General features: G+C 39.4%; 1 protein-coding gene across 2 annotated transcripts in view; it reads left to right on the top strand.

The window, feature by feature from the left end:
* osbpl3b (oxysterol binding protein-like 3b) overlaps positions 1 to 19,587 on the top strand; it is an 86,708-nt gene that overhangs the window by 57,221 nt on the left and 9,900 nt on the right. Inside the window, exons 12-20 of one of the 2 annotated variants that reach the window (XM_057834290.1) lie at positions 9,351 to 9,452; positions 10,277 to 10,417; positions 10,945 to 11,038; positions 11,130 to 11,374; positions 14,031 to 14,168; positions 14,278 to 14,341; positions 14,419 to 14,497; positions 14,578 to 14,722; positions 15,458 to 15,599. In XM_057834290.1, the coding sequence (XP_057690273.1) occupies positions 9,351 to 9,452; positions 10,277 to 10,417; positions 10,945 to 11,038; positions 11,130 to 11,374; positions 14,031 to 14,168; positions 14,278 to 14,341; positions 14,419 to 14,497; positions 14,578 to 14,722; positions 15,458 to 15,599 (1,150 nt within the window). The remainder of the gene's footprint in view (positions 1 to 9,350; positions 9,453 to 10,276; positions 10,418 to 10,944; positions 11,039 to 11,129; positions 11,375 to 14,030; positions 14,169 to 14,277; positions 14,342 to 14,418; positions 14,498 to 14,577; positions 14,723 to 15,457; positions 15,600 to 19,587) is intronic. The other variant, XM_057834291.1, reaches the window with a different exon arrangement.

The raw sequence follows: 19,587 nt of genomic DNA, 5'->3' as shown, positions 1-19,587 counted from the left end.
TACCAGCGTAGGGGCACCCGCCCACCTGCCTGAGACTTGAGTCACTGGTGCTTTCCACTCACTCTCTTTCTACAGTTAACATTGATCGTCACACTGACACAGTGGAACTTCGGTGCTTTTGAAGCCGACACATTTCTTTGACGATAATAGCCTTCGGTCTGTTAGCTCTTAATGACTCAGTCTACCTACGCAAGCGACCACACAGCATGGCAATAATGGGGCAGTCTTGTCTTCTCTTCTACATTGTCGACTTCCTGTCTTCAATGAATAACATTTACCAGAATTGAACTTTAGAGCACTTGGATTTACCGTCTGCTTGTTATCCATTTTGTTACTCTGATTAATTATTCACGGCAAAATTATGGGAAGCATTAAATATTACAACCAATACAAGAATATCTGAAATGGTGGCCCACCTTGTGTTTGTTCATCTGTTGGAGTAGCATGCTCTTCCAGTCTTATGCAGGATAGTGTAACACTTAATTCTACTTGACGTTGAACGTTCCATTGGAAGTGTAATGACTCAACCGTGAAAATTAAATTCAGAGTGATTTTCATCCTTTCATGCGCCATTTATGATTTTTTTGTTTGTTTGTTTTTGAAATGTTTTTATTATTTTACTTTATATATATTTAGGGCTCTCAAACTTGTGCCGCAGGGGACCAATTGTCAGCCTGTGGGACAATATTTTGTGGCCCCCATTTGCTATCCAATCCAATTACGGTGGGAAATAAAACATTTAAAAAAAAAAAAAAAAGAAATAATTGAATGAATTAATTAAATGAAGCATCCATTTTGGAAAACAAACACTTACTTGAATAATATCATATGAAAAAGAATTTTTGAAAATAAATGCAAATTAAAGAATAGCCATAAAAGTACATTGGTCCCTCGTTTTTCGCGGTTAATGGGGACCAGAACCCGCGGCGATAAGTGAAAAAACTAGCGCACCCCCCAAAAAAATCTTTTTTTTTTTTTTTTTTTTTTTGTTCAATGTATTTATTCAGATTTAGCATTGGAAAGAGATATATACAAGACGTTTCTTTACTTTTTTCTAAAGTATCAAGCACAGTAATTATGATAACTTTAAACATGTTAAGGTCCCACCAAATTATTTTCAAACAAGAATAAAGTAGAAAAATGCATGCCCTTATTAAATGCTTTATTGAGTGAGTCCACTCAAATCTGCTGAAGCTGCTCACATACACACAATGAGTTGCTACAGCAACTGTTTAACAAGTTAAACGATGATTAACACATGCCGCGCTTTGAAGTTTCGGCTTCCCAGCATCTCCGGGAAGATCAAACCTTGACATCTGTCAATCATCATTTACTTTAATAAGCAACTCCAGCGCACTGCCTGACCAACAAAGAGCAGCACGAGGGAGAGTTAGACTACGTGATTGGCTGGTGACAGGTCATTTGTATTTATTTATTTATTTTTAATTGAAAAAAAATCCACGATGGACTGAGGGCACGAAGTTTGAAGCGCGAAGTAGAGAGGGATCACGGTAATTTAAAAAAATCCAATTCAAAATAAAATAATATAGATTTTAAAAATAAAGCAGGTTGTAAATGAAAAAAAAGAAGAAGAAATGTTATGAAGAATTGTTTTGTTATGTTAATATGTGACCTGACACAGTTTAACACTTTGGCTGCCATTGACGGCAATAGGCGTCCAATCCCTTATACGGCATGAGAAGTGGATTGGACGCCTATTGCCGTCCAATCTCTTATATGGCATGATAACTGGATTATATGCCTAATGCTGTCAATAGGTGTTTTCAATATCAATTTCCCCTTCTTACTAATTACCACAACACATACTCTGTGACCTGGACTGGCAGTAAATGAGTTAAGTTGATGAGAACTTTTGAATACATGTCCACTGTTGTGACCACTGTCCCTGAAAGAGTTTAGGCAGTGTGTCCCACTAATACTGAGCTGGGGTGTGGATTTTATGTAAATAAAAATATTACTAACATTGTATAACACCTCACAAAAAAATTATTTCCAGTAATTAAATATTTTTGAACCCAGTTGGTGAAACTGGACACGTTCCCATGGCATATCTGATGATCTTTCACATTACTCTGTTGGTTGGCTTAAAATAGGCGGACTTAACCATCTTTAAAGCTGCGGGATGACGGAAATCCCATTTTTGCTTGTCCTCATTTGTGCCCTGCGAATGACTTTTAACCAGTCAATGTTGACTCTCACTAGCACACATTCAACTTTAATGATGAAAGGCTAATGAGTACGGTAAATGAATGGATGGAAGTAATGACAACAAAGTATTATAAACAAAGGCAATGATTTGATGATACTCAACATTTTTAAATACAATACACAATGGAATAAGTTTCATCATAGACTTCATAATCTATTGACCTGATTCTTCGTCATTCTTTGCATCACGCCTTATCATAGGGGGCCGACCTTCATTTAGTAATAGCTGAAGACAGCATGCACTCATGTCGGATTTAAGTTTAAGATTTTTGAAGAACTACAAAAGCTGTACCGCATACAAACAGGAAGGATTGTCTCAGGCGTGATTTGTTCGAGGATTCAAGGTAAATATTATATTTTTCGTACCATGCATACATTTTGAAACGTTGCGAAAAAAATCAATGGGAGAATGGGAACTGCCACGGCATTGGCGTCATTCTTTGATATATATACGTAAAATAGATGCGTAACTGCCGGGTTTTTTTGGGGTTTTTTTTGGTCTTTTAACAGAAAATTGAGACAGTTTTACGTCCATATCCATAAAGAATTCCATGATTTAAGCATTTATTCACAAGAATTTTGAACGGAAAGAGCCATTGTGGCAACCCCCTTATCATAACAATTCAATTCAATTTTATTTGTATAGCCCTCAATCACAACAGATGTCTCAAAGGACTTTACAGAGGCAATATGATACACAATTACAAATGAAGCAACAAAGATGAATAGATACAGTTCAAGTCCTGGGTATCCCCTATCCTTAAGACCCTCCATGCCGGCAAGGAAAAACTCCAAAAACTCCAGAGTCAATTGGGAGAAAAATGAGAAACCTCGGGGAGTACCACAGTCAGGAGAGATCCACTTCCAGGACGGATAGACAGGAACCCCAGAACTGCTAATGGGAATTAGCAGGCGAAATTACAGTCCGTAAAAATGCAGTGGAGTAAAGGAGCAAGAAGAGGTCCATCTAGCCAGATGAGACGGGGGTAGCAGCGAGGACGTCTATCCAGCCAGGGGTCCGGACAGTCAGGAGGCTGCAGCTGAAAAATAGCCCCTCCCCAGAGGGGAGGGGGGAAAGGGGACACCGGGTGACTAGTGATGAAGAGACTAGACAACTAGATATTAACATTGGAAAATAGAAATAAAGTAAGACAAGTGGTAGGTAGAGTAAGAAAAGGAGATAGAACTCAGCGGCTGTACTTCCCCCAGCATTATAGCTTCTAGTGCAGCTTAGACCAAACTGTGAGTCTACTCCGACTTCAACTAGCCTAACCATAACCTTTGTCGAATAGGAACGTTTTTAATCTAATCTTAAATGTGCAGACTGTCTCGGCTTCTTTGATACTAGCTGGAAGCTGATTCCATAAAACAGGGGCTTGGTGACTAAAGGCTCTAGCTCCGACAGTACTTTTATAAACCCTGGGAACTACCAGTAGACCTGCATTCTGAGATCGGAGTGTTCTGTTGGGGCGGTATGGAACCAGAGAATCGGTGAGATAAGATGGCCCCAACCCATTAATGGTCTTAAATGTAAGAAGGAGTATTTTAAATTTAATTCTAAACTCGACTGGAAGCCAGTGAAGTGCCTGGAGCACAGGAGTGATGTGCTCTCTTCTATTGGTTCCTGTTAAAAGTCTTGCTGCTGCGTTTTGGACTAGCTGAAGACCTTTTAGAGAACTTTTAGGACAAGCTGCAAGTAGGGAGTTACAGTAATCCAATCTCGATGTAACGAACGCGTGAATTAATTTTTCTGCATCGCTTTTAGATAAAATATTTCTAATTTTGGCGATGTTGCGCAGGTGAAAGAAAGCCGTTCTACAGGCTTGTTTAATGTGTGCTTTAAACGATAAGTCAGGGTCAAATAAAACTCCTAGGTTTTTAACTGTGGTGCTGGAGGCTACACTTACATTGTCCAGAGTGACTATCTGCGCAGCTAAAGAGTCTCTCACACTTTTCGGGCCTATTATAAGGACTTCTGTCTTTTCAGGGTTAAGTAGAAGATAGTTAGTGCTCATCCAGGTATTTATATCTCGGACGCAGGTGCTTAGTTTTTCCACTTGCCTGACCTGCTCAGGTTTAATTGATAAATACAGTTGTGTGTCGTCAGCGTAACAATGAAAGTTAATGCTATGTTTTCTGATGATATTACCTAGAGGAAGCATATACAGCGTAAACAAGATGGGCCCGAGGACCGATCCTTGCGGCACACCATAACTAACTCTAGAGTACGATGATGATTGCTGGTTTACATTGACAAACTGGTACCTATTAGATAAATATGATTTAAACCAGCAAAGAGCAAACAGACTAGCATCATTCTTCGACAGATTTAAGTAAAGTAAATTCAAACTGCCTTTTTTTTTTTTTTGCTTTTAACGAAGAATCGAGACTGTTTTACGTGCATATCTATAATAGTAATAATATAATTCAGGGATTTAAGCATTAATTCACAAGAATTTCAACGTAAAAATGTCTTTGCTGTGGACTTGTGGTAAGGTGGGGCCACAGTGAAAAGGACGAGTCACACATTCGCCATATTTATGTAAAATAAATACTACCTGCATGGTTTATTTTGCTTTTAACCAAGAATCGAGACTGTTTTACGTCCGTATCTATAAAGAAGGGCTATCTCATGTGCATTTTATATTTGTTTATTAAGATTTTATACTTGCAAGTCACTTTTGAGATTTTAACTTATCATGCACTGCAAAGGGAAATGCTCCAAGGCATTGTCAGATAATTATTTAAATGCAATATTCTATGCGCAATACTTACTCACCTGCAATATTCAAAGCCTTAACTGTCAAACTGCTGCTACTTCACTCAAGGGCATTGGATTGGTCTCAACAGTGGTAGGGACAATATAGCAGCATAAACTGCATGTACACTTTTTGCTGGGGAAAGGACAATAATAAGACCAAACAGATTATTGAACAGGCGTCAGGGCTACATTTCTCATGAATAGGAAATATAAGATGATGATCAATAAATCTGTATTGATTTATAGTAACTTTCATGCGTATTCGTTCAGGTGAAACAACATTCAATTCAATGCTTTGTTTTCAAAAACTACTAAAGAACCATTTGAAGTGCAAGTCCGTTTATTGAAAAAACGGGGAACTGTCAAAGAATGGGTCCACTTTTGGGGGACACTGGAGCACTCCAAGACTCAAACTGAAGTACTGTAACATAAAAGTTATTTGGGAAAAAAAAAAAAATCAATGAAAAAAAAATGTCCAAGGACCGATCTACTGTACATCTGAGCGATAATAGACTACCCCAAGACTTTAAATAAAGAGACTTGCACTCTAAAGCCACCGTGTTGCATTACCGTAATGCACAGAATACAAATAATGATCCAAATGAGGGATGGCTAGCTTCACTTCGTTGTTCCTTGTGGAAGCTGGCTTGACGGCAGTCGTTTTGCAGGTTAGCAAGTTTACACAGTTTAATGTTATGCCAACTCTGATGCTGGTCCGACTTTCAGTAGCAAATTTAGTGGTGTGCTTCTAACCTCCACAACATTGACATATTTTTACATACAGTGGCTGCTGCTGGCTGAAAAAAAACTTCTAATATCAGTCCTCTTTTAAGGGGGCGGAGGAGGCTGCATGTTGTAAACATGAATCTATCGGGGTTGTGTGTGTGTGCGTGTGTGTTTGTGTGGCGGGAGGGTGTGGGGGGGGGGTCATCAACCAATCAAAAGTGCATTTGAGGGGGAAAGTAAAAAATCTAAGTTTGAACATAATGAAAATAATTCACTCAATAATGGTAGGGTTTATTCTATCCTTGCAACACACAGTATGTGAATATAATCACATTTTTTATCATATTATATAAATATAATTATTAATATTATATAACTGAATTCATTATGTAATGCAAATAAGGTTGCTAAAGTTGGTGGGGACAATTTGAACATCCTGAAAAGTTGGTAGTGTCATGTCCCCACTGTCCCTATGCAAACCTACGCCCTTGACTTAACTCAGATTATTTGCACTGTCTGAACATAGGGCTATCTCATACGCATTTTATATTTATTTAGATTTTATACTTGCGAGTCACTTTTGAGATTTTAATTTATCATGCATTGCAAAGGGAAATGCTCCACAATTTCATTGTACAACTGTATAATGACAATAAAGAGCTATTCTATTCTATAAAAAGTTGTGATTGTATATAGAATTTATAAGTAATCTATTAATATATTATAATTGATTCTGCATGCTTTCCTCAAGTATTAAGTTTCTGATGTGAAAATTGAGTGATTTATTAGCTGTTGAAAACATGCAGTAAATAAAAGATAAATGAGTTGGTATTTTGGGGAAAAACCTATGATATGTTAAATATTGCTATTGATTCTGAAAATTTAGGTGATTATCTCTGCATTTGGTTATTTTTGTGCATCTAGTGTAAAATCTGAGAATTGTATTGCCATTTTAAGTTCTGTTTTACTTATATATAAAAAATTTTTAAATCAGGATTTTATTAGGGAACAACTTTGAATTTTTTGATGCCGCTGCACATGGAGACTCATATATGGCTAAGGTAGGTGCCTGTTTTGGTTTTAGGTCAGTAGCAGCTTTGGTTTTGAAAATATTTGAATTTAAAGGTTTTAAAATAGACCCCCTACGAATCGGACCCGAATAGGTTATGAAGTCCATGGTTTGATTGTCAAGCTGCAAATGATTTGTTAATATTGACCCATTGTGCATTGAATGCCTTAGTTATGCCTATTGTGTTTGAACTGAGCAGTCGCTATATCCAAGACTATCCAAGTAAATTAAAAGCATACTGGTTGTTACATGCTTTTTTTTCCATTTTCAATTCCAACCTCAGAGGCGACAGTGACATTTCTGGGTTCTGTTGACGTTTCATGACATAACGATTAAATTGAATTTGCGGAGTGCTTGTTGAAACACATTTATGTGCTTTTTCAATCTTGTTGTTCATATAGTGATTTAATGATATTTTTGTGGATACTGTAAAATCCACAAATGCCATACATTTAGGCAGTAGGAAATATAACACCAAATTAAATTTCTCTAAGCCAAATGCATGATAAAAAACCTTATGCGTTTTGTGTGTACAGCCAGCTGGGAAAGACTCCAGTAAAAGCATAAGGGTTATAAAAAATGGATGGCTAGATGGATGGAAGTTGTTTTAAACATTTTGTAACTTGCAATAAAGTCTCAAACGCAACTCATTAAAATACCATGAAAAAATATGTCTTAACTTGACTGGTCCTGTGCTAATACTATACACCATTCATATAAATATTGTTTGTATACAGTATTCAGTATTTCAGTATTTCTGAAAATGTCCCGAAAGTAAAAATGTCATATCTACCATATGGGTGGTCAAAGAAGTATTAATTTTTCAAAATTCAGTGTTATGAAAAAGTATCTGAATATTTTGGAATTTCTAACATTTCTGCATGAAATCCCCATCAAATGTGATCTGATCTTTGTCAAAATCACACAGATGAAAAAACAGTGTCTGCTTTAACTAAAACTACCCAAACATTTATAGGTTTTTTATATTTTAATGAGGATAGTATGCAAACCATGACAGAAGGGGGGAAAAATAAGTAAGTGAGCCATCACATTTAATATTTTGTGCCCCCTCCTCTTTGGCAGCAATTACTTCAACCAGACGCTTCCTGTAACTGCAGATCAGTCTTGCAAATCGATCAGGTCTGATCTTGGCCCATTCTTCTCTACAAAAACTGCTCGAGTTCAGTTAGATTCCTGGGATGTATGGCATGAATGGCTGTCTTTAGGTCATGCCACAGCATCTCAATGGAGTTCAAGTCCCGACTTTGACCGGGCCACTCCACAATGTGTATTTTGTTGTTCTGAAACTATTCTGAAGTTGATTTACTTCTGTGTTTTGGGTCATTGCATCCATCCTCTTTTTAGCTTCAACTGTCTGAAAGACGGCCTCAGTTTTTCCTGCAAAACATCCTGATAAACTTTTGAATTCATTCTTCCAATAATGGTTGCAAGTTGTCTAGGCCCCGAGGCAGCAAACAGCCCCAAATCATGATGCTAACTCCACCATGCTTTATGGTGGGGATGAGGTGTTGATGTTGGTGAGCTGTTCCATTTTTCCTTCACACATGACGTTGTGTGTTACTCCTAAACAATTCAACTTTGTTTTCACCAGTCAACAAAATATTTTGCCAAAACTTCTGTGGGGTGCCCATGTGCTTTTTTGCGAACATTAAACGAGCAACAATGTGTTTTTTTTTTAAACAGCAGTTGCTTCCTCCGTGGAGTCCTCCCATGAACACCATTCTTGGCCATAGTTTTACATATAGTTTATGTGTGCACATAGATACTGGACTATGCCAGTGATTTCTGTAAGTCTTTAGCAGACACTCTAGGGTTCTTTTTTACCTCTCTTAGTATTCTGCGCTGAACTCTTGGAGTCATCTTTGGTGGACAGCCACTCCTTGGGAGAGAAGCAACAGTGCCAAACTCTCTCCATGTGTAGACAACTTCTCTGACTGTCAATTGATGAACATCCAGACTTTTAGAGATGGTTTTGTATCCTTTCCCAGCTGTATACAAATCGACAATCCTTGATCGCAGGTCTTCAGAACGCTCCTTTGACCGAGTCATGATGCACATCGGACAATGCTTCTCATCAAGACAATTCTTACTAGGTGTGTGTTTTATAGTGGGCAGGGCAGTGTTAAACCACTCATCAGTGATTGGGCACACAACTGACTTAAATTGTTTAATAAAAAATGGTTTCAATTGCTCTTTAAGTGTCCTTAGGCAGAGGGTTCCCTTACTTATATTCCCCCTTCTGTCTGTGTTTGCATGCTATCCTTATTAAAATATGAACACCTATAAATGTTTGGGTGGTTTTAGGTAAAGCAGACACATTTTGTTTTAATCTGTGTGATTTTGATAAAGATCAGCTCACATTTGATGGTGATTTTATGCAGAAATGTGAGAAATTCCAAAAGGTTCAGATACTTTTTCATTCCACTGTACTTGGTAAACTTTAAGGAAGAATATTTGGCAACAAATTTCAAACCAACTATCAGGGTATCACTTGCGGGTTGTGTATTGAAATGTTGTTTATGTAGACTGGTTGTTATTTTTCAGGCTCTCGCCCAGAACTCAGAGCTGCGTGAGCGTCTGTGCAAGATTCACGCAGAGTCTCACATCGTAGAACCAACACTACTCAATCTCACTGCCTCTGTGCAGGTGCGTGTGTGGGGACTGCTGTGACTTTCCCCACTACCACCATGCCACCAGCATGATGATTATTCCCCTCCTTATTTTCCTCCCATATCCTGAATCAGTCGTTTGTTTCATTCTCATCCACTCGCCGCCATGTTGCTCTCCTCTCGCCCCCTCGCTAATGACGATAAGGCGCCGTTGAAAAAAAAATAGAAGAACACATTGTGGATCTCACTATTGTGATTCATTTGCATGCAGCCATGTGTTTAGTGTGATCACACAGCAAGCTGGCACATGGCACTCTTAGCTCATCTGGTGATTCGATTTACTGTCCACATAGTGTGAGCTGATCTTGCTAATTGTGTCCCAGGAAATTTGTTAAATACACATGGTGCATGCACATCCTCTGGGATTATCTACTGGGAAATTAGCAATCTGTCCCTCTCTAACAAAATATACATTTTCTTGATTATGTGATAGTTAGTCAGAATTTAATGATTTTACATAGTGGGCACAAAGTAGCTTTTTGTGATCCATTAATATTATGATAGTCTCTCCCTGCAGTTTTTATACACAGTACAAAGGAGAGATACTGTAAACTAAACTCCATTGTTAACAGAAGCACAGCCAGATATTAAAATTACAAACGCTCTGATTGCACCTCATGTCATCTCAGTGGTTCATTAGTGTTATCAAGCTTCAGACAGTTATTACGAGAACTCATTATAGTCAACATATTGTGATGATACCGTCGTGTGGCAAATAATGCCCTCTCCCTGACCTGCTCCTGAGTATGCAAAGACTCCTTTGTTTCTTGTATTTTTACATGTGGATTTTGTGTCTCCTAGAAACAAGAGGAGGCTGCATGTGAATCTCGTTCTTTGGTGCATCAAGAATCCAATGAAAGCAGAGCATCCATCACAGAGTCGCTGTCTGAGTTTTTTGACGCACAGGAGGTTCTGTTGTCCAATAGTTCCTCCGAAAATGAGGTAAATGGTGGCGGGCTCCAAATATTAAGCTTATGAGCGCAGAAGTGGGGGGGGGGGGGGGGGGGTGAAGTGGGACAGTTTGTCCAATGTGGTCAGCATAAATTTCTTAGAAGAAAAAAAATCCAATGTAACTTTTTACAACTTTTTAACAGTAAAATCTACCCACCAGAACATCTATCTTTTAAATTGTTTTGGACAATTTACTCTTCACATAGGACATATTTGTTAATCAGTCAGACATCTCTTTTCAATTTCACTGTTGTGAAATAAGGTTGCCCTCTGACTGCATTTCATTTCTTTCCCGTCTTGACTTTATTGTCACGTGGCTGCTCAGATAGCGGTGGTGTAAAAATGGAAGTTAATTACTTTTATCTAAAAATACAGCTACATTGTAGCTCCTCAGGGAGATAATCTCCAAATAATGTGACAGCATGTTGAAAGAAAACTGCCCTTTCTTTTATCACAGGTGCTCATCATATTCGTCTTATCACATCTGTTAAAAGTTTGGATGTTTTTTTTTTTTTTAGGTTTCAGAGGATGACTCGTACATCAGCGACGTTAGTGACAACATATCCATGGACAACTTCAATAATGAAACAGAAAATATCAGGCCAAACTCAGGTAACCTGCAGGTAGAAAGTGCTTAAACACAACAGCGATGCGCTAAAAAAAGAACAAATCCATCAGTTTTTGACATTTTGGGTCTTGTCAGCTTCTGAAGAGCACAGTTCAGTCCTGAACCGCCGTAGATCTCGTCTGCCTTCACCGAGCCCCAGTGGCAGCACCATCAGCCTGTGGAACATCCTCAAGAACAACATCGGCAAAGACCTGTCCAAAGTGGCCATGCCGGTGCACCTCAACGAGCCGCTTAACACCCTGCAGAGGTTGTGTGAGGAGCTGGAGTACAGTGAACTGCTCGACCAGGCTGCCAGTACACACGATCCATTGGAACGCATGGTTAGAGGACTTTGAGGGTTTTGCTACTTCAGTCGGCCTTAGCTAATATATTGAAAGCAGTTGCCCATTCTCTTAGGTTACATGTCTGTTGTCATTCAAGAAATCTAGTGCAGAAATGTCCCTAAACTTCATTAAGTATGCCAAAATAGTGCCTAGCTTTTCTCAATTTCCTCACAAATCATAAATGTGATGGTGCCATGGAAACTGAGTGGTTAGCACAACCGCCTCACAGTTCTGAGGTCAAGGGTTCAATCCCGGGTTCCAACCTTCTCGTGTCAAGTTTACATGTTCTCTCTGTTTGCGTGTGGGTTTTCTCTGGGTACTCTGGTTTCGTTCCACATCCCAAAAACATGCATGATAGGCTGATTGTTCATGTCTACACAAATTATGAGTGTGTATGCATAAATAGTTGTTTGTCTTCTTTTGCTCTGCGATTGGCTGGCAACCAATTCAGGGTGGGCCCCGCCTACTGCTCATAGTTAGCTGAGATAGGCTTCAGCGCCCCATGACCCTCATGAAGATAAGTGGTATGGAAGAGTAATGAATAATCCATCATCATGAGGGCACCACTCTATATTAAATACTTATTTTTTTACGGTGCTTTAAAGACACCACGTGATTGAACATGGCGCTGACCCAGAGAGGAAAACATCAATCCATTTATTTTCTCCCGCTTATCCGAGGTCAGGTCGCGGGGACAGCAGCTTCAGCAGGGAAGCCCAAACTTCCTTCTCCCCAGCCGCATCATTCATTCCAACCCTCTTCTGGCCAGCTGGGCGACATAGTCTTCCCAGCGTATTCTGGGTTGGGTCTGCGGCCTCCTCCCAGTGGGACGTCACCACCAGGGAGGCGTCCAGGAGCCATCCTTATCAGATGCCCAAGCCACCTCATCTGGCTCGACTCAATGCAGAGGAGCAGTGGCTCTACTCCAAGCACCTCCCGGATGACCGAACATCTCACCCTATCTCTAAGGGATTGCTTGGACACCCTGCTGAGGAATCTCATTTCGACCGCTTGTATCTGTTCTTTCCTTAACGGCTCGCATCTTGTAACCATAAGAGAATGTAGATTGACCGGTAAATACGAAATGGCGGCAGTCACAAGACAAAGAGCTTTTTTAAGTTGAAAATTCTTGTAAATAAATGCTTAAATTGCGGAATTTCTATAGATATGAACGTAAAACAGTCTAGATTCTTGGTTAAAAGCGAAAAAGGGGCAGTTATCGTTCAATTTACGTAAATATTTCAGGCCAAAGTTACGGTAATGTGTAATCCAACATGGCGCCCGTCACGAAACATAAAAGCTTCTTAAGTTGAAAAATCTTGGAAATCAAGCCTTAAATCGTGGAATTTCTATAGATATGAACGTAAAACAGCCTAGATCAGACATGTCCAAAGTCTGGCCCGGGGGCCAAATGCGGCCCGTGGTCAAATTTCATCCGGCCCCCAGCCTCTGTCATAAAATTAATAACATCTGGCCTGCATACAGACTTCATAAATTGGTCAGCAGTACTGCTACAAGCATATGAAGTAGCTTACACACTAAATGCTGCTCCTCATTTACCCACTAAAAGGCAGCAGCATTCTAAGCAACATTAACCCTGTGTGACCCTTTACTTCCAATTTTCTAAAATGGTGACATCAACAAAAAAAAAAAAGAAAGTTGACTGTGATGGCCGGCGTTTCAAGGATAGGTTGAAATTGGACTATTTCTTCACTAAAATACACAACAACTGTGTCTGCCTCATTTGCAAATAGACAGTCGCTGTTTTTAAAGAGTTCTATGTGAGGCGATATTACCAAACAAGACACGCTGACATGTACGACAAGATTACACGGAAATTGAAGCAACTTGAAGCTAGTTTAATTTCAGAGTATTTCGCAAGAGACCGTTGAAATTGAGATTGTAGAAATTATGAATTAATAAAAGACACACAGAATGGCTTACTAAAATTTGCTTAAATATATTGTTCTATGTAAAGGATGTAAGCCAAGGTCGGCCCCCCACATTTTTACCACACCAAATCTGGCCCCCTTTGCAAAAAGTTTGGACACCCCTGGCCTAGATTCTTGGTTAAAAGCAAAAAATGGATAGTTATCATTCATTTTACGTAAATATTTCAAGCCAGTTACACTAATTTTATTCATTGACATTTCAAAGTGCATGCATGGTGCTATTTAAGATAATAACTACCTTGGATCCTCGACCAAATCATTCTTGATACACTCCGACCTGCTTGTATGCAGTAAAACCTTCGTCCTATTTTCACCTAAATCTGGTGTTAGAATGCAGCATGTGGTGAAGTTTATCACAGTGAAAGCCAACTCAACGTTCTGCCTGGGTTGCCCCCCTACGGGAAGGTGTGGCGCAATGTCTCTGGGATCTGTCTTGTCAACTGATGGTGGAATTTATGAATAAATATATATTTTTCAGACAAATTTGAGGAAATTGGCTAATTTCCTGCTTTATATGTGTTTGAAATCACTGGCATTGTGTGCTACATAAGCCACTTAGAGGATAACCTTTCACCAATTTTATTCTGTTCATTATGGTAAATATGAAAATACCGATCATAACTTGGCTTTTCTTTAACTGGACCTATCCACTCATAGTTGCCGGTTATGACTTTTAGCACAATTGTTCTTTGTGTGTGTAGGTTTTCATTGCTACATTTGTGGTATCGGGTTACGCATCCAGCTTCTACAGAACAGGCGGAAAGCCTTTCAATCCCGTCCTGGGAGAGACTTATGAATGTGATCGGCCAGATAAAGGTTTCCAGTTCATAGCAGAGCAGGTAAGGTTGGTGCAGTATGATTTAAATCATTTCTCTGGTGACTTCCAGAAACAAACTGACCTCCATATGAGACTTTGATTTATGAGTGATCTGTTATCTGTATTAACAGGTCAGCCATCATCCACCAATCTCAGCTTGCCATGCTCAGTCTAAAAACTTTATCTACTGGCAAGGTGTGTGCAGAAGCCTTTATTTTTGTCGGTTCTATGCTTAAGAGTTTTTGATTATAAGACGTTCGTTCATTTTGCAGATGTGAGGTGTAAGAACAAGTTTTGGGGGAAATCGATGGAGATTGTGCCTGTAGGCAGTACACACATTACTCTGCCTGGGTGAGCTTTTCGCACCAAACCACAACACAGGTGTCACACGACAACTATTTTTTTAAACATACTTGGCGTCATTGCTGCAGGTCTGGAGACCATTACGAGTGGAACAAGGTGACGTCATGCATTCACAACATTCTGAGCGGACAGCGCTGGATTGAGCATTACGGCGAGATCACTATCAGAAGCTCCAGCAGCGACGCCTTTCAGTGCAAGATCACGTTTGTTAAGGTGAGCCGAGCCTGCAAACTACAAAGTACTTACATGCTTGGCAGCATTTTCTCTAATCCTATCAACAATGTCAGTCCTTCTATCTTTTTTTTTGTTTTACCCACAGTATGACTGTTTTTCAAATGACTTTGCAAAAATGGCAGTGTCAGGCCGTGAATTTGCTATCATTGTGAACTTAATGGACTAAATCCGTGTTTTAATAGCACCATATATAAAAAAAGATCAATAGATTAAGTACAGTGCTGTATTTTCACTAGCAGAACAGCATATTTTTGAAAACCTTCTCTTTTTTGTCATAAATGAGATGTTTTTGTTGGTATGTTTTCAAATCCAGAGTACTAAAAGTCCTCCAATGCTTTTTATATCTGTCGGATGACTCGGCACAGGCACAGCTTTTATGTCTTAATGACCTTTGCTCACAGTTGGCGTTCTTCACCGACATGCAACGAAGAAGCCCATATGACGTTTTGGAGGTTTGATGTATGGAAGCCTTCACTGATATGAGAAGGTTAATTACTTTAGTGGTTCTCATTTGAAAGGCCCCCTAAAGGTAGGCGAGTCAAGGAAAAAACGGTGATTTATTCCCCCTCACCTCCCATTAAATACACCAGACGTGCAATAGAAGCTATAGTAAAGACCAAAAGAAGACATTACCATGAGGTTCTAGATGATAGAGTGTGATCGATTGTTGAAAATAATGGCCTTCATTTTGATGAATGTTCTACTTTGTGACAGGCCAAATGGAACTCAAGTGTGAATGAGGTGGAAGGGATCATCACAGATCAGAAGGGGAATGTTCTCCGGAGGCTCTTTGGGAAGTGGCACGAAGCAGTTTACTGCGGGGACCCGCCCTCCGCAACATGCGTCTGGAGAGCAAGTAGGATCATTTAGTTTCATCATTAATTGCACAATTAAATATTAACTTCTGTATAGTATGGTATGGTATGGCATGGCATGGTATGGTATGGCATAACATAGCATCGTATAGTATAGCGCAGTTTCATTTTGTATAGTATAGTATAGTATAGTATAGTATAGTATAGTATAGTATAGTATAGTATAGTATAGTATAGTATAGTATAGTATAGTATAGTCAGGGGTGCACATATTTTTTTTGCCCAGGTTCTCAGAGGAGGACCTGGAGATGTGACTTGGTCCTCATTGAGCTTGAGAGCCGACTCGCCTGATGCGATAAAATTATGACAAGCTTTAGTTAGAGCCAAATACCTTTAATTAATTATATTAACAATTAATGCCTGATTAACATCAACTGGCACAACAAAATTGCCATTACTTTGAAGTGAAATGTAAAGAAATAAACATAAAAGCAGTACTAATTCAAAATAAAGGGCATTATGCGGCTCCCACATTAACGCTAAGCCTTTGTAAAAGTGGGATGTCCTCCTCCTCATAAGAGCTCACTGAACGTGCATGTTTAGCTTTGTGAAATGCGAGCAAAAACACGTTTGTCAGTGCATGGCGCTGCTCTTCATTAACTTTATTCCGCCACTTGTCCATAGGGCGAGTGGGGTGCTGCCTGACATCGATAGTTTGCTTAATTGCCACATGCTGTTTTTTTCGTGCATTTCAAAGTTTGGATGGCTGAAATTCTTTGACCCTACATAAAATGTGCTGCTCTTATCTGCGACATTGGGATTCTCACGGCAAATTTTGTACCACATATCCGTGCGAGCATCATTTGCTTCTAGCCATGGTACCTCCTGCAGCCACTTTTCAGCAAAAGTCCTTTTTCGGTAGCTCCGGGGACGTCTCTGTCGTCTGTCTGTCCTTTGACGGGGCTGGGGGAACACGGAAATAATTACTCAGTGGGGCCTGCCTCCGACATTTTGAGAAGTGATTATCTCGTGTCCGCCGCAAATACAGTGGTCATCCATCGGTACGCAAAAGCGTATGGAAGCCGTTGAGGGCCAGCGCATTTGTATACGTCCAGTACGCATGCGCGCATGCGGACCACTTATGTGCACCCCTGAGTATAGTATAGGATAGTATGGTTTGTATCTTATCGTATAGTACAGTATCATGTGTGTACATACAGTGGTACCTCAACATACGATCGCTTCAACACACGATCTTTTCGACATCTGACGTAAAATTTGACTCGCCATTTGTTTCTACATCTGAAGACATGCTCGATATACGACGATTTTGACAGCGCCGCAGTTTCTTTGTTTTACCGCAAGACAGACGCACGGCGGCTTTTCTTGTGAGAGAAATCAACATGGATTCCGAGAATGTTAGTGCAGGTGGTGAAAAAACAAGAAAAAGGTGACACCTACGATTGAAATGAAGATGGAAAAATATGAGCGTGGTGTGTGCATCCGTGAACTGGCTTGACAATACGGCCATAGAATGTCTACGATCTCGACGGTCGTCCACCGGACCTCCATTCGCCGGTCTTTATAAGTTAAGGTGACAATTATTATTATTATTCTTACATCGCCAAAGAAATCGCCAGCTTGGTCAGGTTTTTAATCATTTATTTCAGAATTTGTGCAAGACAACAAGCCTATTGTCCGCCGCAGCTGATGCCAACAACAAAACATGAAAAGTGAAAGTAAAAACTCTAATTCACCTCTCTCTCTCTCTCTGTTACGTCAGCCACGCGGTGCATTCGGGTACCCCACGCAAAACACATCTGCCACATTAGAACCCAATTCATTACATTATTATAGGTATTATTATTATTATTATTACTATTATTATATTATTCCAATTTTTATTCATAATTTATATTCATAAGTTATTTGTATTGCTCTGTGTAATTGCTATTTGCAATAGTACCAGCAGTATTTATTAAGGATTTAGTGTAGGTTTTCGGGCTGTGGATCGAAGTAAGTAATGTATTCTAATGGGAAAATCCTGCTCGACATACGACCATTTCGACAAACAAGGTCCTGGAACGAATTAACTTCGTATGTAGAGGTACCACTGTGTATGTATGTATATACTGTATATATATTTATTTTTTTAATTAATCACGTTAAAATATTTGACGCATTTAACGCACATGCCCCGCTCAGATTAAAATGACAGCAGTGTAATGTCCGCTTGTTACTTGTTAATTGTTTTTTGTTGTTTGGCGCCCTCTGCTGGCGCTTGGTTCCAAATGATTTTATGGGTTTGGGGAGTGAGCATGGTGTAACGACATCAACAATGGCAAGCAACTAGTTTATTTTTTGATTGAAAATTTTACAAATTTTAATAAAACGAAAACATTAAGAGGGGTTTCAATATAAAATTTCTATAACTTGTACTAACATTTATCTTTTAAGAACTACAAGTTTTTCTATCCATGGATCGCTTTAACAGAATGTTAATAATGTTAATGCCATCTTGTTGATTTATTGTTATAATAAACAAATACAGTCCCTATGTACCGTATGTTGAATGTATATATCCGTCTTGTGTCTTATCTTTCCATTCCAACAATAATTTACAGAAAAATATGGCATATTTTATAGATGGTTTGAATTGCGATTAATTACGATTAATTAATTTTTAAGCCGTAATTAACTCGATTAAAATTTTTAATCGTTTGACAACCCTAATATATATATATATATATATATATATATATATATATATATATATATATATATATATATATACAGTGCCTTGCAAAAGTATTCGGCCCCCTTGAACCTTGCAACCTTTCGCCACATTTCAGGCTTCAAACATAAAGATATAAAATTTTAATTTTTTGTCAAGAATCAACAACAAGTGGGACACAATCGTGAAGTGGAACAAAATTTATTGGATAATTTAAACTTTTTTAACAAATAAAAAACTGAAAAGCGGGGCGTGCAATATTATTCGGCCCCCTTGCGTTAATACTTTGTAGCGCCACCTTTTGCTCCAATTACAGCTGTAAGTCGCTTGGGGTATGTTTCTATCAGTTTTGCACATCGAGAGACTGACATTCTTGCCCATTCTTCCTTGCAAAACAGCTCGAGCTCAGTGAGGTTGGATGGAGAGTGTTTGTGAACAGCAGTCTTCAGCTCTTTCCACAGATTCTCGATTGGATTCAGGTCTGGACTTTGACTTGGCCATTCTAACACCTGGATACGTTTATTTTTGAACCATTCCATTGTAGATTTGGCTTTATGTTTTGGATCATTGTCCTGTTGGAAGATAAATCTCCGTCCCAGTCTCAGGTCTTGTGCAGATACCAACAGGTTTTCTTCCAGAATGTTCCTGTATTTGGCTGCATCCATCTTCCCGTCAATTTTAACCATCTTCCCTGTCCCTGCTGAAGAAAAGCAGGCCCAAACCATGATGCTGCCACCACCATGTTTGACAGTGGGGATGGTGTGTTCAGGGTGATGAGCTGTGTTGCTTTTACGCCAAACATATCGTTTTGCATTGTGGCCAAAAAGTTCAATTTTGGTTTCATCTGACCAGAGCACCTTCTTCCACCTGTTTGGTGTGTCTCCCAGGTGGCTTGTGGCAAACTTTAAACGAGACTTTTTATGGATATCTTTGAAAAATGGCTTTCTTCTTGCCACTCTTCCATAAAGGCCAGATTTGTGCAGTGTACGACTGATTGTTGTCCTATGGACAGACTCTCCCACCTCAGCTGTAGATCTCTGCAGTTCATCCAGAGTGATCATGGGCCTCTTGGCTGCATCTCTGATCAGTTTTCTCCTTGTTTGAGAAGAAAGTTTGGAAGGACGGCTGGGTCTTGGTAGATTTGCAGTGGTCTGATGCTCCTTCCATTTCAATATGATGGCTTGCACAGTGCTCCTTGAGATCTTTAAAGCTTGGGAAATCTTTTTGTATCCAAATCCGGCTTTAAACTTCTCCACAACAGTATCTCGGACCTGCCTGGTGTGTTCCTTGGTTTT

Source organism: Corythoichthys intestinalis, chromosome 4, assembly GCF_030265065.1.
Source record: "Corythoichthys intestinalis isolate RoL2023-P3 chromosome 4, ASM3026506v1, whole genome shotgun sequence".
NCBI lineage: Eukaryota > Metazoa > Chordata > Actinopteri > Syngnathiformes > Syngnathidae > Corythoichthys > Corythoichthys intestinalis.
The sequence above is the reverse complement of the archived record's forward strand: the minus strand, read 5'-3'. Positions and strand labels throughout refer to the sequence as shown.